Below are 19,793 nucleotides of genomic sequence, written 5' to 3'. Positions count from 1 at the left end.
TGTTTTAAATGTATATGGGACCTGAGTTCTTTGTTTTATTAATACAAATGAAATTATTCTAAGAATGAAAATCTGGGCTATATTTACCGCAACTCCATGATAGGATGCTATGTTAGGTCAAAATATATGCATGTATATGTATACACACACATAAATATGTATATTAACAATTTTTCTTGTTTGTTTTCTGAAGGACACTTTCATAAGTTATAAAGGACACAGGGTATCAATATTATTGAAATTGTTCTAGATCTTCTTTGGTAGAATGTTTGCTTTCTTTCTTCCTTCCTCCCCTCAAAGATATCAACCCACCAAATAACAAAAAAAAAAAAAAACAGAAACAAAACCAAAAATAAATCCTCACTAGTATGCTTTATCATATGCTAATATGTAAATGATCTGTTGACTTTTGTCTCTTTATCAATGCAGTTATCAAACCACTATGACTTAGAAGAAATCTTACAGAGTCTCCATGATTTGCTTATGGTCATCAGGCTGGTAAGTGTCAGAGGCAGGATTTGAACTAGGTGTTCCTGACTCTAGGTCAGACAACTGGCTGGATAGAGCACATGATCTCTGAAATCTCTTCCAGCTTTGAGGTTATCACCCTTCTACAGAGGTGGAAAGCTTTAAGGTGTTATTAACAGTTTGTTTGGGAACTTTGTGGAATTGATGATGAGGAGCTGAATTTCAAAGAATAAGCTAAATATTCAGCAACCTATACTAAATGCCTTTGACTCTGACCCTTAATAGTTGTTTGATCCTGGGTAAATCACTTCACCTTTCCGGGCCTTGGTTTCCTCATCTGTAAAAATGCAGACAATAATAGCACCAACTCACAGGGTTGTTGTGAAGATAAAATGAGTTAATACACGCAAAGTACTTTGCATATATTAAAGGGTTATATTAATGTTAGCAAGTATTATTATTATTATTCACTATGCAATGCTTCTGGGCACCTTTTATCATGTACTAACCAAATTCCTCACAAAGACTAGGATCATAGGCATCTCTCTTTTATATTTTTCTATATACCAAAGGAAAGTATTGGAAATAAGAATGTATAAACTGAGAAAAATTAATGTGTTAACTAAACTACTTTTTGTCTGACTATATCAACTGTAGTAGAAAGCACTGGCAAGTTCCAAGTACATTGTTCATCATGGGCTTTCTATAGATTGGGTCAGCCTGAAAGTCTTTTAAAGAAACTGTTTATTTTGTTGCATATTAAGGCCTGACCAAGATAGCATGGCTTAGTGGATAGAAAGTTGGCCTCAGAATCAAGAAGATTTGGGTTCAAGTCCTACCTCTGGCACATGTGGGCCATGTGGCCATGAGCAAGTTACTCAACCTCTCAGTGTTCTAGGAAACTCTCTAAGACTGTAAGTTATAGAAAAGGTGGTTATTGTTGTTCAGTTGTTTTCAGTCATGTCCAACTCTTTGTGACCCCACTTGAGGTTCCCTTGGAAAAGATACTAGAGGGGTTTGCCATTTTTTTCTCCAGTTCATTTTACATATGAGGAAACTGAGGCAAACAGGTTAAGTGATTTGATCAGAGTCACACAGCTAGTAAGTATCTGAAGCTGGATTTGAATTCAGAAGATGAGTCTTCCTGACTGCAGGCCTGGCATTCTATCCACTGCACCACCTAGTTGCCCTCTGAATCATTTACATGCATTTAAATGACATTCATTTATGGTACCTTAAATATGAGAAATAATAAATTTGGTAGATGGAAAAATCTTCTTTCTCTTACTGTTCATTATTTTACTGTTTACCACAAAAATGCATCTACTGTAACAAATAACCTTGTTACTGGAAAAAAAAACAACAAAATTTAGTAAAAAATTTAAAAATGTAGCTATTATGAATTATGAGGGTGGTAGCTGGTACAGTAGAAAGAATTTTGGTTTTAGATTCAGAGGAGCTGGGTTTAGATCTTGACTGTGCTCATTATTTCTGTGTGACCACGGGCAAGTCACTTAACATCTCTGGGTCTCAGTTTCCTCATCAATAAAATAACTAGATGATCTCTGAAGACACTCTTTTAAGGTTATCACCCTTCTTCAAAGAAGGAAGTAGGAAGCTTTAAGGTGTTGTTAACATTTTATTCAGGGACTTTTGTCTGTGGAATCGATGATGATCTGAATTTCAAAGAATGAGCTATACTCAGCAAGACTCCATTAGAAGACTCCATTTGTACATCAGGACTAATTTCAAAAGCAAATAACCAACTTAGTTTATGAGACAGTTCCATTTCATAGTCTTTATGGAGTCAGCATTGTGCAGTGAGAAGAGCTTTGGATTTATAGTCCAGAGAGCCGTGGGTTCGAAGCCTACCTCTGACATTTAGCAACTGTTTAATCATGGGCAACTTATCTAACTATTTTTGAGCCTCAGTTTTCTCATCTCTAAAATGGGGACATCAACATCTGTAGTATATGTCTAAGAGTTTTTGTGAGCAACAAATGAGATAAGTACTTTATAAACTTTAAATGCGTAAATTTCACTTAATCTTAGAATTTGAGAGTTGGAAGGGACATCAGTAGTTGTAAAGTCCAACACTCACATGAAAGAACCTTCACTAGAACATATCCTACAAATGGTTATCCAGCATCTGCTTGAAGACTTCCAAGGAGAGGGAACTCTATAACATCTCTAGGTATCCCATTCCATTTTTGGACAGTCCAAGTGTTAGAAAGCCTGAATTTGCCTTTCTGTAATTCCTACCCATTACTCCTATTTCTGCTTTCTGGGGACAAATCTTACCCTCTTCCACATCCTCTTCAAATACTTGAACACAGCTATCATGTTCTCCCCTGAATCTTCTTTTCTTTAGACTAAATATGCTCAGCTCTTTCAACAAATCCTTATATGTCTTAAACTCAGGCCTTTTATCAACCTGGTTGTCCTCCTTTGAATATACTCTAGATTTTCAATGTCTTCTTTAAACCAAGATGTCAAGAACTTAATATAATACTCCAGAGGAGGCCTGATAAGGGAAGAATTAATATTAATTCTTAATTAGAGATTAATCCCTTTCTATTTCTGGAAACCATTCCACTCCTAATCAGCCCAAGAACTCATTAGTTTTTTTGACTGTCAGATGCCACTTCTGACTGATATTCAGCTTGCAGTCCATTAAACCAGCTTTTTAGAACAGTTGCAGTTCATCCATGTCTCCTCATCTTATTATATCTGTGGAGTTGGCTTTTTTATACGAAAGTGTACGATTTTACATTTATCTCTATTGAATTTCATCTTATTAGACTCAGCCCCATGCTGATACCCCTTCTAACCTGTAAAGATCCTTTGTGATCTTGACTGGGTCATCCAGTGTTTTAGTTATTGTCCTAGCTTGGCATCATTTGCAAATTTGATGAGCAAGAAACATATGCCTTTATATAAGTAAGTCATTGATAACAATGCTAAGTAGTACATAGCTAAATATGGATTACTAGGGGGGTGCTGTGCTGCAGATGCCTTGCCAGGTTGATACTGAATTATTTATTATTACTCTTTGAGTCTGGCTATTCATCCAATTCTGAATCTGTCTGATTGTATTACTGTCTAGTCCACATTTCTCCATATTTTTCACAAGATTAGTAGAATGTTCTTTATCAAAAAGTTTGCTAAAATCTAGATAAACTCCATCCATAGCATTCCACTTATTCATTATTTTAGTAATCTTTTAAAAAAACAAAAATGAGGTTAGTTTGGCATGACTTTATCTTGAGGAAGTCATGCTGACTATAATCACCTCTTCCCTTTTTAAATATTTGCCAACCATCTCTTTAATGTTCCTTCCTGGAATTTTCTCAGGAATCAGTGACCTATGGTTTAAAGTGCTGTTATCTTCCCTTTTTGGATAATCATGACAATATCTGCCCTTCTCCAATTTTGCTGTGGGCAGCTAGGTGGTGTATGAATGGGACACTGGGCTTGGAATCAGGAATTCCTCTTCCTGAGTTCAAATCCTGCCTCAGCATTAGCTTTGTGAGCCTGGGCAAGTCATTTAACCCTTTATGCCTCATTTCCCCATCTGTAAAATGAGCTGGAGGAAGAAATGACAAATCACTCCAGTATCTTTGCCAAATAAACCCCAAATGGGGTCATAAAGAGTAGGGCATGACTGAACAACAACAAACATTTTGCTGTATCCTGTTTTCCACGATCTTTTAGATATCACTGACAGTAGCTCAGCAATCACACATGCCAGTTCTTTTATGACCAAAATATGTAGTTCATCTGGGACAGGCAACTAGAATTTATCAAGGACAGCTAAGTGCTCTCTTTCTATCTCCTTATTTATTGTGGATGTCAACTTCCTGTTAGGTATTTTTTTTTCCTCGTCATTTCTAGTATAACAATCACTCTCCTTTGCAGAAAAAAAAGCCCAGAAACAAAATAAAAAAGGCTTTGTTTTCTCTTTTCCCAATTGTCATCATTCATCCACCCTAAGCAATGATTCTATTCATTCTTTGATTCTCCCTTTTCTCCCAATATGTCTAACCAAGCCCTTTTCCTTGTACTTAGCTTCCCTCACCAGTCTCACCAGCTCATTCTGAGCTTTGGCATTACTGACATTATTTTTAGAGGGCAGAGCTACACTCTTGTGATCATCTCCTGTTATCTGGCCTTGTTTCTATCTTCTGTACGTTGCTTTTTAAAATCTAATAACAACATCTAGCAATTCAAGCAATGTGATAGGTCTGGAGAAAAAGGCATAAACAGCAAGGAAATGCAAAAAAGATTTTTTTTTTAAGTGAGGCAATTGGGGTTAAGTGACTTGCCCAAGGTCACACAGCTAGTACGTGTCAAGGGTTTGGTCTGAGGCCGGATTTGAACTCAGGTCCTCCTGACTTCAGGGTCAGTGCTCTATCCACTGTGCCATCTACCTGCCCCCCCAAATAAGATTTTAACTAATAGTTTTGACTATAAAGTGAATGCCTATCAACAATAAAATATCATTGGACAGGCAACAATCTTGCTCAAGTGTATGAATTAAGGATTGTTAAACTTCCTATATTAAGAGTTATGCTATTTTATAGGAGTTATGACTTTATAAGGTAGATAGAGCCTAATTTGAGGAAACTCAAACAGTAGATAAGTATTACCATTCATACTTTGATAAATGCTATCGTTGGGCTTCTTGTGAAGGTTTTAATTCCTAGGTGACATATAGACTAGGATTCAATTTGAGATATTATTCATACATATTGCTTCTTAGAATAGATATACCATAATGCAATTTGCCAAAGCAGACTTTTAAAAAATAACAATTACATTACTGTGTATTACAAAAATATGAAATATCTTTGAACTATATAGGCTTAATTTAGGTAAAATGATTATTATAATAACTCTTACAAATTATCTCATTTGTTCATATAAGAATTATAGGCACCTTCAAGATCATCTGACTTGACCCCTTCATTTTATAATTATTCTTTTGTAGATGAGAGGCATTTAAGCCTATGTAAATAAGACTGTCTTCTAAGCCTACTGGCGTCCCTCACTTTAAGCAAATTAAATAGAGCCAGATATAGTTTTACAAAAATGATAAATTGGGAAGGAGTGATTATTCATTTTATAAAATATATGTTTGATTTACAAAAGAAATGATAAGATGACTTTCTTAAATGGTCTAAATATTATTTAACTAAATAGTCTTTAAATATTATTAAATTTTTTAAAAAATTCAATTTACAAAAAACTTTTCAAGAACACATCTGGTATATAAAGTGAAGTACATTTCTAGTTCCAACACCACACATATTCCAAAAGAATAAAAGAAATTAAACAAAATCAAAAACTCATCAGGCTTGGTGTAGTCATGTTCCAGGAAAATTTCCCATGGATATAATAGATGGTATGTCTAAACATCTATCAGTCTCCAAAGCAAGCTTTCTACTTTGCTTGCCCGTCCCCTCATCTTCAATTCTTCTCCCTCCCCTTACTTTTCAGCTTCCTTTTATTTGTTATCTTGCCCCATTGGAATGTAAGCTCCTTTAGAGTAGGAACTATCTTTCTGTTTGTATTTGTACTCTTATAATTCAGAATGGTGCCTGGCACATAAAAAGTGCTTAATAAATGCTCATTGAATTGACTTGATTTGGCAAGCATTTATTAAAAAAAATAAACATTTATTAGTCACTTGCTATGTTCCAGTTACCATGCTAAATGCTGTTGGAGACATAAAAACAAAATTTAACATTTAAATAGAAGAAACAACAAGTACACATAGAGGTTTAGTCAAAACATGAACAAACCAAATACAAGGTAAACTTGGAAGGGAAGGGGCTAGCAGCTGGAGGGAAAGGCTTCTTCAACTGAGTCTTTAAAGGAGTCACAATAGTGTTGGGAGAGCATGTGTGAGGAGTAGCAAGTAGACCAGTATGAGAAACAGTATTTTTGTTATTTTGCTCACATATATCAAATAATTGTATAGTATAGTTTTATTTCTATTACTAGGTTATAGTAACACTTCTGTTGAAATTTTATTATATTAGCAAATTCTCAGTACTCAAAATACTCAAATGGATAAAGGAATGCTCCATTCAATAATGGTGAACACAACTAAGCCTTCCATGACTGCCAATCCTGTGCCACTCATATCAATGTACTCCTACAATTTGCCACAGGGATAGAATTTCCGAAGTACCAGGCACTTTCCTCACTTTCCTCTGACCTTAGTAGGATAGTGGTGGGGCTTGTAGGTTGTACTTTGGCCATGATAACCTGTTACATTAGCAATAATAATAATAAAAAAGTACTTTTTTTTATTAAAACTTTCAATTGTCTGATTGGCAAATCATTTCTAGTTTTACCCAGAAAAGCATTTACCCATTGCAGTGCCATTTAACTTAATTACAGGCACATCTGTTTCAAACATCTTCGACTTATAAGCAAAAGTATTTAGAACTCACTTTTCCCCCTTTTCATATGTGGGTAGAATGGGCTTAAATTAAAAAACAGTTGGTTTTGGGTAATTTATAATTTTTAAACAAAACAGGAAAAAATCTTTTAAATAATTACATACAGCTGTAAGTTACTCACTTTTAAAATATACACCAAAATAGTTATTTAGCAGAAGGGTTCTTATGAACCCTGTCCAAGTACTAGATAATTTAAAATAATATGTTTTGTATGCTGTAAATGAAATGTGAATGTCTGTGCTCTTAATTGCCTTTCCTCTGTTTTTGGGAGATCTTTTGTCAATTAAACAGTTTTTGGCTATGCTTTCTAATGGACCAGGAAATTAAATAGTTCTAATGGAAGCTTACTGACAGCTAATACCCACATTTTGTCTGGTAAGGCAAATCCATTACAATCACTTTAAAAAATGAACCCAGTGGTTTGACTTCCTCGGAGAATGTGGGCACCAAGGCAACAGTGATGAAGAAGGCAATATATTGGATCACAGAGTTTCAAAGGACAACCAGTTTCAGGGGTCATCTATTTGAGGTCATTCTCTAACCCAATTCAAGACCTGTGTTTTTTAGTGCAATTAAACAAGAAACAAGCAAAGAACAACAACAAAATAATGGAAAACCTCTAGGAACAGTGATTCCATAATCTTCTCTGGTTGTTTATTCTAGCGTTTAATTATCTTTTTTGTTATAATGAGCCTATTTTCTCTTGTTCCACCTTCTGTAGAGAGGCAGAACAGCTGATTAGCATTCCCTTTATGAAACTCTTCATATACTTCTTCAAACCACTTCTTATTTTCTAGGTTAAATAATATTTTCTCACAGGACAATTCAATTAGATTCAATCTCAGAAATATTTATTAAGCATCTGTTTTATGCCAGGCTTCTGTCCTTGGTGTTGGGAATTCAGAGATTAAAAAAAAAAAAAAAAGGATGCAGGGTCTTCCCTTGAGGCACTTCCAATCTATTGGGGCTGCTAGGCTACATTTATACAAATAAATGTAACCAGCAGGTGGCACTCTCTGGCAAGGTTTAAAGATGTAGGTTGAAAGTGAAACCCAAAGAAGTTTAGGAATGTAGGCCATCTTTTGTTCATACCACTACCTCTTTTTTTTTGGAGGATGAATGCCTCACTGAGATGCATGCAGGGCCATGCTGGTAAATGTTTAACAACCAGCTCTCCAAAAAAAATATTGATATGACACTTTAAAAAAAATCTGTACTATTCACATTCTCTCTATCACTTTCTTAAGTTTAGGCAATCAACAAAACAATGAATCAAGCCCTATTTTGTAGAATTTACCGATTTCTAAGGTATAAATGTTCACACTGAAAATGTAACACTGGGCTCCCCCAAGCTGAGTTGACTCCAGCACATCCCTAGATGTGTGGTACTCTCAGACACCTGAATTTTGCTTTTTCATACCTCTATAGCCTAGGAGTAAAGGGGCCTGAATCACATGGTTCATCTCTCTCTGATATTTAAGAGCATATAACATGAGTTATAAAACCAAGGCCAGAAGGTTCTCTCTTATTTGGCTCAGCCAAATATTAGTGGAAACCCTAACATTTTGAAGTCAAGGTTTAATCTTCTGTACTGTTTTGTGCTGACCAATCTTGTCACTGGCTTCATCCATTATAATCTCTCCTCTCCTCCCCATACAATTAGCAGATGTTAAGTCACAGAGAATTTGCAACTGGCAATAGTTTTTTTTTTCTTTTTAATCAAGGGTAAACTAGCTTTTAAAAGGCTTTAAATAAGTTAGCATACAAACAAGTAGAACTCAACAGATAAACTTTTAACATACACTTAACCAACTGGGGTGGGTGTAGGAAAGGACAGCCAATTACACCTCCTGTATCAGTCCCTTGGCAGAGGAATGTCCAATAACAAGCAAACACACCTGTACTTGCAGCATCAAGCTTCCCTATTGCCTGTGACAGACAAGCAGAGGCAGTATTTGTGGAGCCTCTATTGCACATCCTCTTTCGAATTATACTTGCTTCCAACCTAGTATGTTGTTGCACAAATTCCTCCCAGGGTGGGTGCTTTTTGTATAGGACTGCGATTCTTAGAATCTACACAGTTAGGTTTCAGATTCTTACCCTGCCCACAGGGAAATCAGCCTGAATATCTAGTTACATGAATATAACATGAGTCAGAATGCAGTGGAGAAAAGGAGAGCACTAATTAAAGTACTCTAGGGGTATATGATGAGGAGAAAATACTTTTAGCTGTGGTCGGGGGTGGAGCAGCATTTCTGGAAGGCTTATTGGAGGTTGTGGTAAATGAGCTGAACTTTGAAGGGAAAGGATTTCCACAGGTAAACAAGAGACATCATCTTTCTTTCCTCAAATTTCTCAGAATACTCTCCCTGGCTCTCCTTTGTCCCTATCGCATTCTACTTCCCCACATCATACTTATTTGGGTACCTGTCATGACCCTCATTAAACTGTAAGTTTTCTTAAAGATAGAGAGAATATTATTTTTCATTTCTATATTTTCAATATCTAGCACAGGTGCTTGCATATAGTAGCCATGTAAGGTGTGTTGACTAAATTGGATGCGGGACTTTAAATGTCAAAAACATTCCTTGTCATTTCTCTGACTATCCCCTTGCATCATTTTAACTTTTGAGATAACAACATTGCACTGATGACTCATGAGTAACCTGATAGCATACTATGAGCCACAGTATGAACATTTCAGAAAATTGATGAAGCAGTGAGGTGTGCCATCACTTTGGATTTAATTATGACTAATAAGGAAGGATTGGTTGGTTGGCAAAACAGAAGGAACAGAAGCCCTGGCAGAAAGAGACCTTATCATATTGCATTTCCTAAAAAAAGAATTCTGGGCATGGTCAGGGATCAATAAAATCCCATAGTTGCAGTCTCTAAAAGGGAAGATGGCATAAGAAAGACAAGACACTCCAAAAAACAAAGTTTTGACAATGAAACCACAAATGATCCCAACGAGAAAAAAAGGAAAAGGCCTCTTAAATAATTGTGACTGTATAGGAAGTTGTTTGATGAACTCATTTAAAAAAAACATATATATACCAAAAATAAAAAGAAAGCAAATAACAAAGATGAATAGAAAAGTGTGGAATGAATCTATAACAATCATTAATGTCTGGAAGTGTGAAGTCCTAAATGAATTATGAAGAATGCAATGGCCTTACATGGGTAGGGAACCTGCAGCCTCCAGGCCATTTGTAGCCCTCTAGATTCTCAAGTGCAGCCCTTTGACTGAATCTAAACTTCACAGAACAAATTTGGATTCGGTCAAAGGGCCACAGAGGACCTAGAAGGCCACATATGGCCTCTAAGCTGCAGATTCCCCACCCCTGGTCTAGAAAAGCTAGGGAAGGATGGGCTCCCAGTTTAGCATAATAAGTTAAAGATAGGATAATTATACAACTTTTATTTTGTGCCCATCTCCTCTATTATGGAGAACAATCATCAAACTGGGAAAGGTGGAACAAACATGATAAAAAGAAAACTGAATCTTAAGATGGGTGAAAAAGAAAACACTTAGCTACTGAATTGAGCTCAGGTATGTAGGCCCAGAGGAATTATATCCTAATATAATACAAGAAGTTGCAGATGTCAATGCAGAACCATTGTGATGCCAGAAGAATAGAGACAGATAAATGTTTTGAGAGAGAGAGAGAGAGAGAGAGAGAGAGAGAGAGAGAGAGAGAGAGAGGGAGAGAGAGAGAGAGAGGGAGGGAGGGAGAGAGAGAATGAAAATCCCATTCTGGTAGCTTTAAAAAAATAAAAAGAAAGAAAGGAAAGAGAGAGAAAAGAAAGATAGAGACAGAGAGAGACAGTGACAGAGAAAGACAGAGAAACAGAGATACAGAGAGAGAGACACATAGAGAGAGAAGAGACAAGAGACTGAGAAAGAGAGAAAGGCAGAGAAAGCAAATATTTAAATCTGGAAATTATTGACTAATGAATTTGACTTCCTGGTAAAATTCTAGAACAATGGTGTCAAACTCAAAATAGAAATGGGGCCAATAAATTGTACATTAGGGTCCTTAGGGGCTTGCAAATTGACTTAGAAAACCACATGCTAACATTATCTATATTCTATTGTATTTTTGCTTATTTTATTAAATATTTCCAAATTGTATTTCACCCCAGTTCCTCTGGCATTGTGGGGAGCATTGCCATGTGTTTGACATTTCTGTCTTAGAATGAATTACTATACCAAACTAACCTCATATCAGTAGATAAGTACGATGCCAAAGATATTCATGATAGCCTCGTGGATGGAGCTAATAATAGTGTGAGATAGTACGGTTAGGTGAATTAATAATTGGTTGCGCTACAATCTGCCAAAAGATTTTTGGGTTGATGTCAACCTTGTGAGGAGGTATCTCATGGCATGTTGCAGTGCTCTGTATTGGTCCCATCTACAAAGTACTTCACATACTTGGTGTTGGACCTGAAGTCAGGAAGACCTGATTTCAAATCTTTTCCTAGATACTTTCTCATTATATGACCCTGGGCAAGTCATTTAACCTCTATCTGCCTAAAGTTTCATCATTTGTAAAAGTGGTACCAGTTGAATTACATGTAGAATACTGTGTTCAGTTCTGGGCTGTGTAGTTTAAAAGTTCTATTGCTCAGCTGGTGTATATGGAAGACTAGGATGGACAATGGTGGCAAGCCAAGATAAACTAAGGATGTACAAACTACTTAGAGGGATACAATAGCTGTTATCAAACATTTGAAGGGATTGTCACATGGAAGAAAGAATGAAATTTGGCTTACTTCAGAGGGCTGAAACATTATCAGTGGGTGCAAATATTATGGAGGCAGATCTTTGTTTCATGAAAGGAAGAACTTTCTAACAACTAGAGCTCTAAGAAAATGGAACTGGCCACTTTGTGAGGAAGTGAACTCACCACTACTTATCTGTAATGTTGTAGAGGGGATTTCTGTAATACTTGGACTAGATGACCTACCATAACAGGATTTTAGATTTGGAAGAGATCTTAGAAATCATCCAGATTTCTTTTAGATGAGGAAACTATGACCCAGATATCCAAAGTAACTTACTACACTAGAAGGAACAGGTAAGTCAACAAATTTGCTTGGTCCTTCAAGGTATTCTTAAATTCCAGTTTTTCTAAAGTTAAGCATGTCACAGAGACAGTAAATGGTAGAACTGAGCTCAAACTCAGGTTTTCTGATTCAGATTGAGCCCTTTTCCCCACTGTAATCATGCTCAGATCCAATCCAGAATTAGGTTATTCCATGAAATACTTTCAGAAACACAGATACTGAAAATCATGTCCTAACCTTCAAAAATCCTCAGGACCTCTTGATTTATGTATTTTTTTATTTCTTCAAATGAAACTGCATCAGCCTGAAGGAAAAAAATGAATGGATTGTTATAACACAGCATCTCACAAATGAGGAAGGAATAATAAAAAAAAATTGGACTTCTAACTACATCTCTGCAACTACTGAAGAGATAAGTTTAATCAAAGAACAATGTCCTTGAGGCAGATTATACAAAGCTACAAATATCTTTTGTTGTTGTTGATCAAATGTTGAAAAGAACCTGAGATGCTTAATTAGCTTCAAAACTTGTTGTAGGCTGTGTTTATATATTAGCGATGAGGGTGTTTTTTTTTCCCACTATATATGGACAAGGGTTTCTGCATTACTTAACTAAAGAATATACACATTTCCTTTTCTGAAACTCCAAAGACTAGACATTTTTACTATTATTACAACAGATTTCCCAACGATGGTAGCTCTAGAATGTAAGATCCTTGAGGGCAAAAACTGTTTGGGTTTTATCCTTAAACCCCTAGTGCCCGGTACAGTGTCCAACACAGAGGTATTTGATAAATCCTTGTTGACTGACTGACGGGAGTTAAGTTTATCTCTAAAGGAAGCTAGGAAATGGAAGAGTTAAGAGTTGGTTTGGTAGGTTTTCAAACCTTTTCCAGGCAGGAACCTGGAATAAATAATAAACTGGTGGGTATTATTCATTGGGTCCAAAATGAGATTTTATTTTTTGGACTGAAAACTACATATTATTGTATCTGTACTAAATAAAACTCTCCTTACTAAAATGGTTTAAATCTGCAGTTTATATAGTCACAGAGACAATCAGATTAAACCATCCTCTGGTCTCAACTAAAAAAAAAAAGCAGTAGTAGCTCAGACCTGAGAACTAGAGAGAAAGAAGAAAAGATAAAGCCTTTCCAGTCAAGCTTAATGGTGTAAGCTTTTTTTTTATGTACTTGATAAATAAGCCCACACACAGTTGCCAAACTTATTCCAAATCCTTATTAAACATCATTCAAATCTGATGTTTTATACCACTAGCTATGAATTTTAATCAGTATGCTATTGCTTTTGGTGCCACTGGGATTTAAAAATGTATTTTGTTTATTTTTAAATGGAAATATCTAATTGTTCAACTTGGGGGATTATGAGCAGTGTGTGCAATGGCCAGGGAAAGAAGTGTAGCACAGAACACTAAGTAAATTCCTTTTTCCTAGTTCCATTTTCATTGTATAGAGGGCAAAATAAATTGGAAACTCTCTTGGCATGGTTTATAAAATAAGTTACTTCAGATAGGGACATTAGTTGTTGCTAGCAAATCATTAAAACAGATTTCTGCAAAGGGAGAATTTTTGGAGAGGTAAGAAAGGTAACAAGAGGGTAGGAAGAAAGGAAGGAAGGCTTGTGAAAATTCCATTCAAGACAAAGACCAAATCTGGAAAAATCCAGAGACCTGAGTAAGGCCCAATCCGTGAGAGTGATACTTTGTCTAATGCCTCTGACATCCTTGTGAGGAAGTCAGACCTCATTTTGACCCCATTTTCTTCTTACTCTGAGAGATTTTACCTCTACTGAACACTTACTAGCTGTCATAGTGAGGATTTTTAATAAATAGGCTGGCTTCTGTACATAGGCTTAACCAAAAACCATGGTTAGGCCAGTTTTCCCTGGGAAGGCCTTCAGGATCATTTCCATTCTGTTCTATGGCCATCATTCAACAGTCTTTTCAAGAAAATTGAGTTTTGGTGTGATATCGATCTGGTCTAAGTATGACTTCACATCATTTTGGTTAATTTTATTTTTAAGCATTGAACCACATCTGTGAAAGACCTCAGAATTTTGAGTAAATCAGTGGGCAATCATGACTTCAATAGACTGGTGATGGTGGATATCTTCCATCACTTGGCAGAGAGCTGATGGAATAAGGGTACAGAACCATACATGTATCCTCAGAAATGACCAATATCTTGATTTGGTTTGGCTCCATGCTACATATTTTTAAAAAAGGAAAATTTCTCTTGAGGGGAAAAGGAGAAGGCAAGTTGATGGGCAGCAATAGATATGAAAAGAAAAAAGGCATCAATAAGACATTTTAAAAGCTGTATAGAGAGAAAGGAGGGGAGGAACAGAATAAATCAAGAAAGCAATTTGTTACTATTTTGGTTAGGTTCATATATGCTTTTAAAAAATAATATACTGAATGTGATAAAAGTTCACAGTCTCTGGTAAGTCCTTTCCCCTGTTTTTCATGTCTTGTTTGTGATTATTGAATTCACAACAATAATGATTTTTTTAAACAAGCAACTCTGATGTGGCTTACCGGAATTCCAGGGGTCCCTGGAGAACCTGGAGGCCCTTGGTAGCCAGGAGTTCCTGGAGAGCCTTTATTTCCTGGGGGTCCCATGGGACCTATGATCCCCTTCACTCCTGGAAGGCCTGGTTTTCCTCTTTCACCCTGTGGCCCTCTGTCTCCTGGTATTCCTTGATCACCCTATCAGAGAAAATGATTAATTTCTTAGGGCACTACATTTATTTTAATAGGTAGCAAGACTGGAAAGAATCAAAGCACACTTATTTGCCATGGTCTATAATGCTTACTGTTTCATGCTGTTGCTCCATGTAACTCTTAGGCCTAGGTTGCTTATTGAAGCAATAAGATAAATTGATGTAGAGCATTTTGTCACTGGAATTTTCTACCAGTCCATGAAAAGGCTAATCTATCAAATTTTAGGGCACTTAGTTTCTCTTGAATTCATGTATTTGACCTGTTTTTTTTCCTGCTTTGTCTTATTTTGCTTTCCATTTGAAACTCTAGCTTTTTAGACTTGTGGTTTATTTTGCTTGTATTTCAAATATATTGTACATTTTTATGTGTGTGTGTGGATACAGGTACCCTGAACACATACATCTGCTTTAAGTTGTATACAAGCCCAGTCACTTGGGAAAGGGAAGCATTAAAAAAATTCAACATAAATGATGGAAGCCATTTTTATTTGTCCTTAGATAGCTAAGAGTGAAGTGCCTTCTCAAAAAGCATAAATGAAGAACCCATGAGAGATTTTCTCAAGATGGCCATTCATTAGATGATATGAGTCAGTTGAAGTTAGAAAGTTATTACTTGGCTATATCTGAATTTGTTGTAAATTTCTTCTAATGCTTGTTTTACACCAAAGTTGCCTTGCTATTCATAAATATTTGAGAGTTTTATTCTTTTGGTTATGAGCAGTATGGAAAATGTAAAAACCTCCATTTCCCTTGTATTTCTTTAAATGAAAAAAAAAGACAAACAAATATTAGGATGTCCCATGGGCTAAAATTCCTGTTACAGAGAAGCATACTAGTAAGTTAGGAGGCTATCTGCTCAGTTATAATATGGTGGGTATGATGATAGGTATCATTAATACCTCACCTGGGGGACTATTAATGAAGCTGCCTGCTCAGCCTTACTTAGCATTATAGTACAACAGCAGAGTTAATAACTGACTTACTGAGACCTATTATACTAGAAGCTATCTTTTTACTCTACTAGAAGGGCTAAGGAAGGAGTGGTCCCCAATGCATCACAAATTCAGGAAGTATCTTTCTGTTATTAATATGGCACAATTTCCTTAATTCAAAATGGTGGTCTCCAATGAATTACGTTGGCTAGATTGAGAATGTGTCTTTCTACTTATTAATAGGGCAGGCCTTTATTGACTCACAACTGATTCCTTCCTTGAAAATGGGATATCATTTCTATTGACCTGACATCGTAGCTGATAGACCATGGAATATAAGGATAAGCCCTTGTTTCATCCTTAGGGGTAGAGCTGAGAAATAAGACCTGGATCCTACTATGTGATCTGACTTGCCCGGAAACAGGTTGGCTTTATGATGTGGATCATTTCAGCTTTTTTCTTTAGTTTGTTCTCTTCACTTGTGGATGGCCATGAGAGCTACAATCCCTTGGTTTTTCTCCTGCACTTCTTTTTTCTCCTCAGATTGAACAAATGAGCAGAGATTTTTTAGTTTTGTTCTCTCCATCTTGTTTCTCTTTCTTTTGGGAGGCTGGAGTGGTATGAGGTTGTGACTCTTTAATTTCTCTATGGGCAGTCAAGTATAGAAGGATGCTCTTCTGGAAGGCACAGGAAGAACCAAAAATCTTTTTCTTTATTTTTTTTTCAGCTAAATATTGGGAAGTCCACATAGCCATATGTCAAGGTAGGCCCAATCTGACCCAGAAGAAGTTTTCTATTGCTATCATCCTTTCAGAAATAATTACTTCTCTTATAATGTAATAAGTCTTTGCTCTTTTTTTTTCACTTTTTGGTACAGATCTGTCATTTGAAGTTGTGTGGGAGAACTCCTGGTATAGAAACTCCATTTACGGATGCAGACCAGCTATTCAACTATACTTTATAGTCTTCGAGAGTGGTCTGAGGCAATGAAATGCTAAGTGACTCATCCACAGTCATATATCAGTATAGTTACAGGTGGGACTTGAACCAAGTCTTCCTCATACCAAGGCCTCTATTTCTTATGCCAGGTGATTTTTTAACATTTTAAAGCATTTTTTTAATGTGGAAATTCCATTTTCTTTTACAGTAATCACTTAAACATATAGCTAGATATAGACATAGGTATAAATAAATACAAATATGTATAATGTACTGAAATGAAAGTGCTGATCTTGAAGCAATAAGTACCATTTTCAAAAAAGCAAGTTTAGGATTGATATGAAAACATTCCTAATAATTAGCACTATGTGAAGTGAACTCAGTAGGGTAGTGGGTTCCTTAGTGGAAATTTTCAGAAAAAGTGGTATGATTTCTTTTTAGATAAGTTATGAAGAATTCTTATTCAATAACGTAGAATGAGGTCTATTCTAACTCAGATTCTGTGATTCTATGATACCTTTCTAAGTTTGTCTCACCTCTGTTTGAACCAGACCTGTGATTTCATTGGTATCAGAAAACTCCTCTTACCAGCATCTGCTCTGCAACTTAATTGTTTTAAAGAGCTGCCTGAGAACCCATAGTAAGTATGTGTCAGAGGCAGGCTGTGAAACCTAGGTCCTTCTTCTCTTATGCCAGCTCTTTATCCACTGTGCAATGCTACCTCCTCAGAATTCTCAAATTACTTCCTTAGGAAAACAAACAAACAAACAAACAAAACCCTCATAAAAATTAAAAACCTAGATGTCATACAAGTACCTTTTAATTGGTCAATTTTTCTTAATCTCTTTATATCAGAGGTAAATGGACATTTACACTGGTCAAAGTACTGTATGTTAATACCTCATTTGGTTTTGAGTGGCCTTCAATGACTTTCTTAATAGGAAAAATTATTTTTGTCCACTAGGAGGCAGACGTGTTTCCCTAAATGGAATTAGCATTTGCATTGTGTGCATTTCTTCATTTTTCTTTCTACTAAGTTCTCCTGACTGACATTCTAGGTATATTAATAAATGTAGTCCAGCTGTGGTCACCTTAAGAGAGCAGTGTTATTAAAGCCAAATCTTTTGGGGGCTAGAGCTCTTGGGATTATCTGGGCATTGACCATTAGAGTACCTGGAAGCTGAATTCAACAAAATAAAGGCCCAATTTTGCTTGTGTATGACAGAGAGAGAAAAGTACTTAATGAAAACTATCAATCAACTGGACCATGAGGAAAATTCTTAGCTTAATGATAAATATACAACCTGACACAGACTGATAACGATCTAGTACTGCTGACATCTTCTTTTTAGAATTAATTCTATGCCTTATTAGATTATTAAAAATTCTGATTTAATTGTTTAGGAGTTGCTTTTAACAATTAAACATGTATATTTGTACCAAGCTAGGCATTTTCACTCATGAACAGTTTATATTGTTTTGCTTGATAGTGATTGATATCACTATCTTTTTGCTCTGGGGCAGCTAGGTGATGCAGGGTGCTGGGCCTAGAGTCAGAAACACTCTTCTTCCTGAGTTCAAATCTGGCCTGAGACATTTACCAGCTGTGTGACCCTGGACAAGTGTCTTAACCCTGTTTGCCTTATTTTCCTCATCTGTAAAATGAACTGGAGAAGGAAATGACAAACCACTGTGGTATCTTTGTCAAGAAAAACCAAAAAGGGGTCGTGAAGAATCAGACATGACTGAAAAATGACTAAGCAACAAACTTTTAGTTCTGGATACCATGCCTCTCTTAATTCAGCCCAAGAGGACAATAGCTTTGGTGGGCTCTGAAAGGAAGGGAAAGGAAACAGAATTAAATTTTTTTGTTACATGGTGTAAGCATGCAATAGTTTTGCATCAACTTACATAGACCTTACATTTGGCCACTGGCTATCTTTCTATTTTCAAATGGACAGATGTTTAGTACATGGTCCTGGTGAAAAAAACCAATTACAAGATAAAATAGCCTTTTCGAACCCTCAGTTCCCTATATAACTGCCCTATGTAAGATAACAATGATTTTTAGAAGATGATCTTACTGTGACAGACTCACAGAATGATGGTTATGAGAGTAATCATATCACCAATGTGGATGATAAAAATAAAACTATCTGAAAGTCATTGGCATTGCCAATGGCACAATTACAAATTCTTCTTCCCCCATTCCCTTTCTATAACCTTTTTTTGGTGAGGCAATTGGGGTTAAGTGATTTGACCAGGGTCACACAACTAGTAAGTGTTAAGTGTCTGAGAACAGATTTGAAATCAGGTCTTTCTGACTCCAGGGCTGGTATTTTATCCAATGTGCCACATAGCTGCCCCTCTATAACTTTTATACTCATTTATTCAAAATTCTCAGCTCCTTTGACTTCCATATTTCCTCTACTTTAACCACTTATTAAAGACTTCACTTTTCCCTCACACTTCAGAGCTTATTATTCAAAATTCTTTCACTTCCAAAACCCTAAACTCTGAAATTCCAGTTAGTCACAATCTCAGGTCAAAAAATATTCATTATGCTGACTTGATTCAAGGCACCATGCTGAACACTGGGTACACAAAAAGGGAACACAACCTAGTGTCAAAGAGCTAACGATCTAATAACACATGGAATAATGTCATGGGGACAAGGAAGAATTCAGGCAAACTACTATAAGAAATGGTGAGAGAAGAATCACTTTCAGCTAGGGGAAATCTTCCTGGAGGAGGTGGTACCTGAATGAGTCTTGAGGAATAGGACAGGGACAGTGACAAGGATTGGGGTTGAACCGATGATTTCATTGGTATAAGGAACTCCCAGACAGGGAAACTTTATCTACTAATGCAGGTTGGCATCTTTTCTGCATTTTATCATATTAAAGAGCTGCCTAGAACACTAAGAGGTTTAAATGATTTGCTCAGTCACATAGCCTGTATTTGTTAAATATCAGTTATCATCATTATCATTACCATCATCATCATCATCATCATCATCATCATCCATTTCAAGGGTCATGCATCTTAAAAGAATAATGATAAGGATGATGATGACATCGACAACGATGATGATGATGGCTATAGTGATGTTGACAATGGCGATGATAATGATGATATCTGGCTTTTGGATAGCACCATAAAGTTTGCA

The 19,793-nt window shown here is 36.2% G+C and overlaps 1 protein-coding gene across 1 annotated transcript in view; it reads right to left on the bottom strand.

Moving 5' to 3' along the window:
• COL19A1 (collagen type XIX alpha 1 chain) overlaps positions 1-19,793 on the bottom strand; it is a 394,072-nt gene that overhangs the window by 9,958 nt on the left and 364,321 nt on the right. The window contains exons 46-47 of the mRNA XM_027852948.1: positions 14,569-14,739; positions 12,249-12,315 (exon numbers count right to left, since the gene is read on the bottom strand). Of these exons, the coding sequence (XP_027708749.1) occupies positions 12,249-12,315; positions 14,569-14,739 (238 nt within the window). The remainder of the gene's footprint in view (positions 1-12,248; positions 12,316-14,568; positions 14,740-19,793) is intronic.

This window comes from Vombatus ursinus, unplaced genomic scaffold (assembly GCF_900497805.2).
Source record: "Vombatus ursinus unplaced genomic scaffold, bare-nosed wombat genome assembly UNPS02009835.1, whole genome shotgun sequence".
Taxonomy (NCBI): Eukaryota; Metazoa; Chordata; class Mammalia; order Diprotodontia; family Vombatidae; genus Vombatus; species Vombatus ursinus.
The sequence above is the reverse complement of the archived record's forward strand: the minus strand, read 5'-3'. Positions and strand labels throughout refer to the sequence as shown.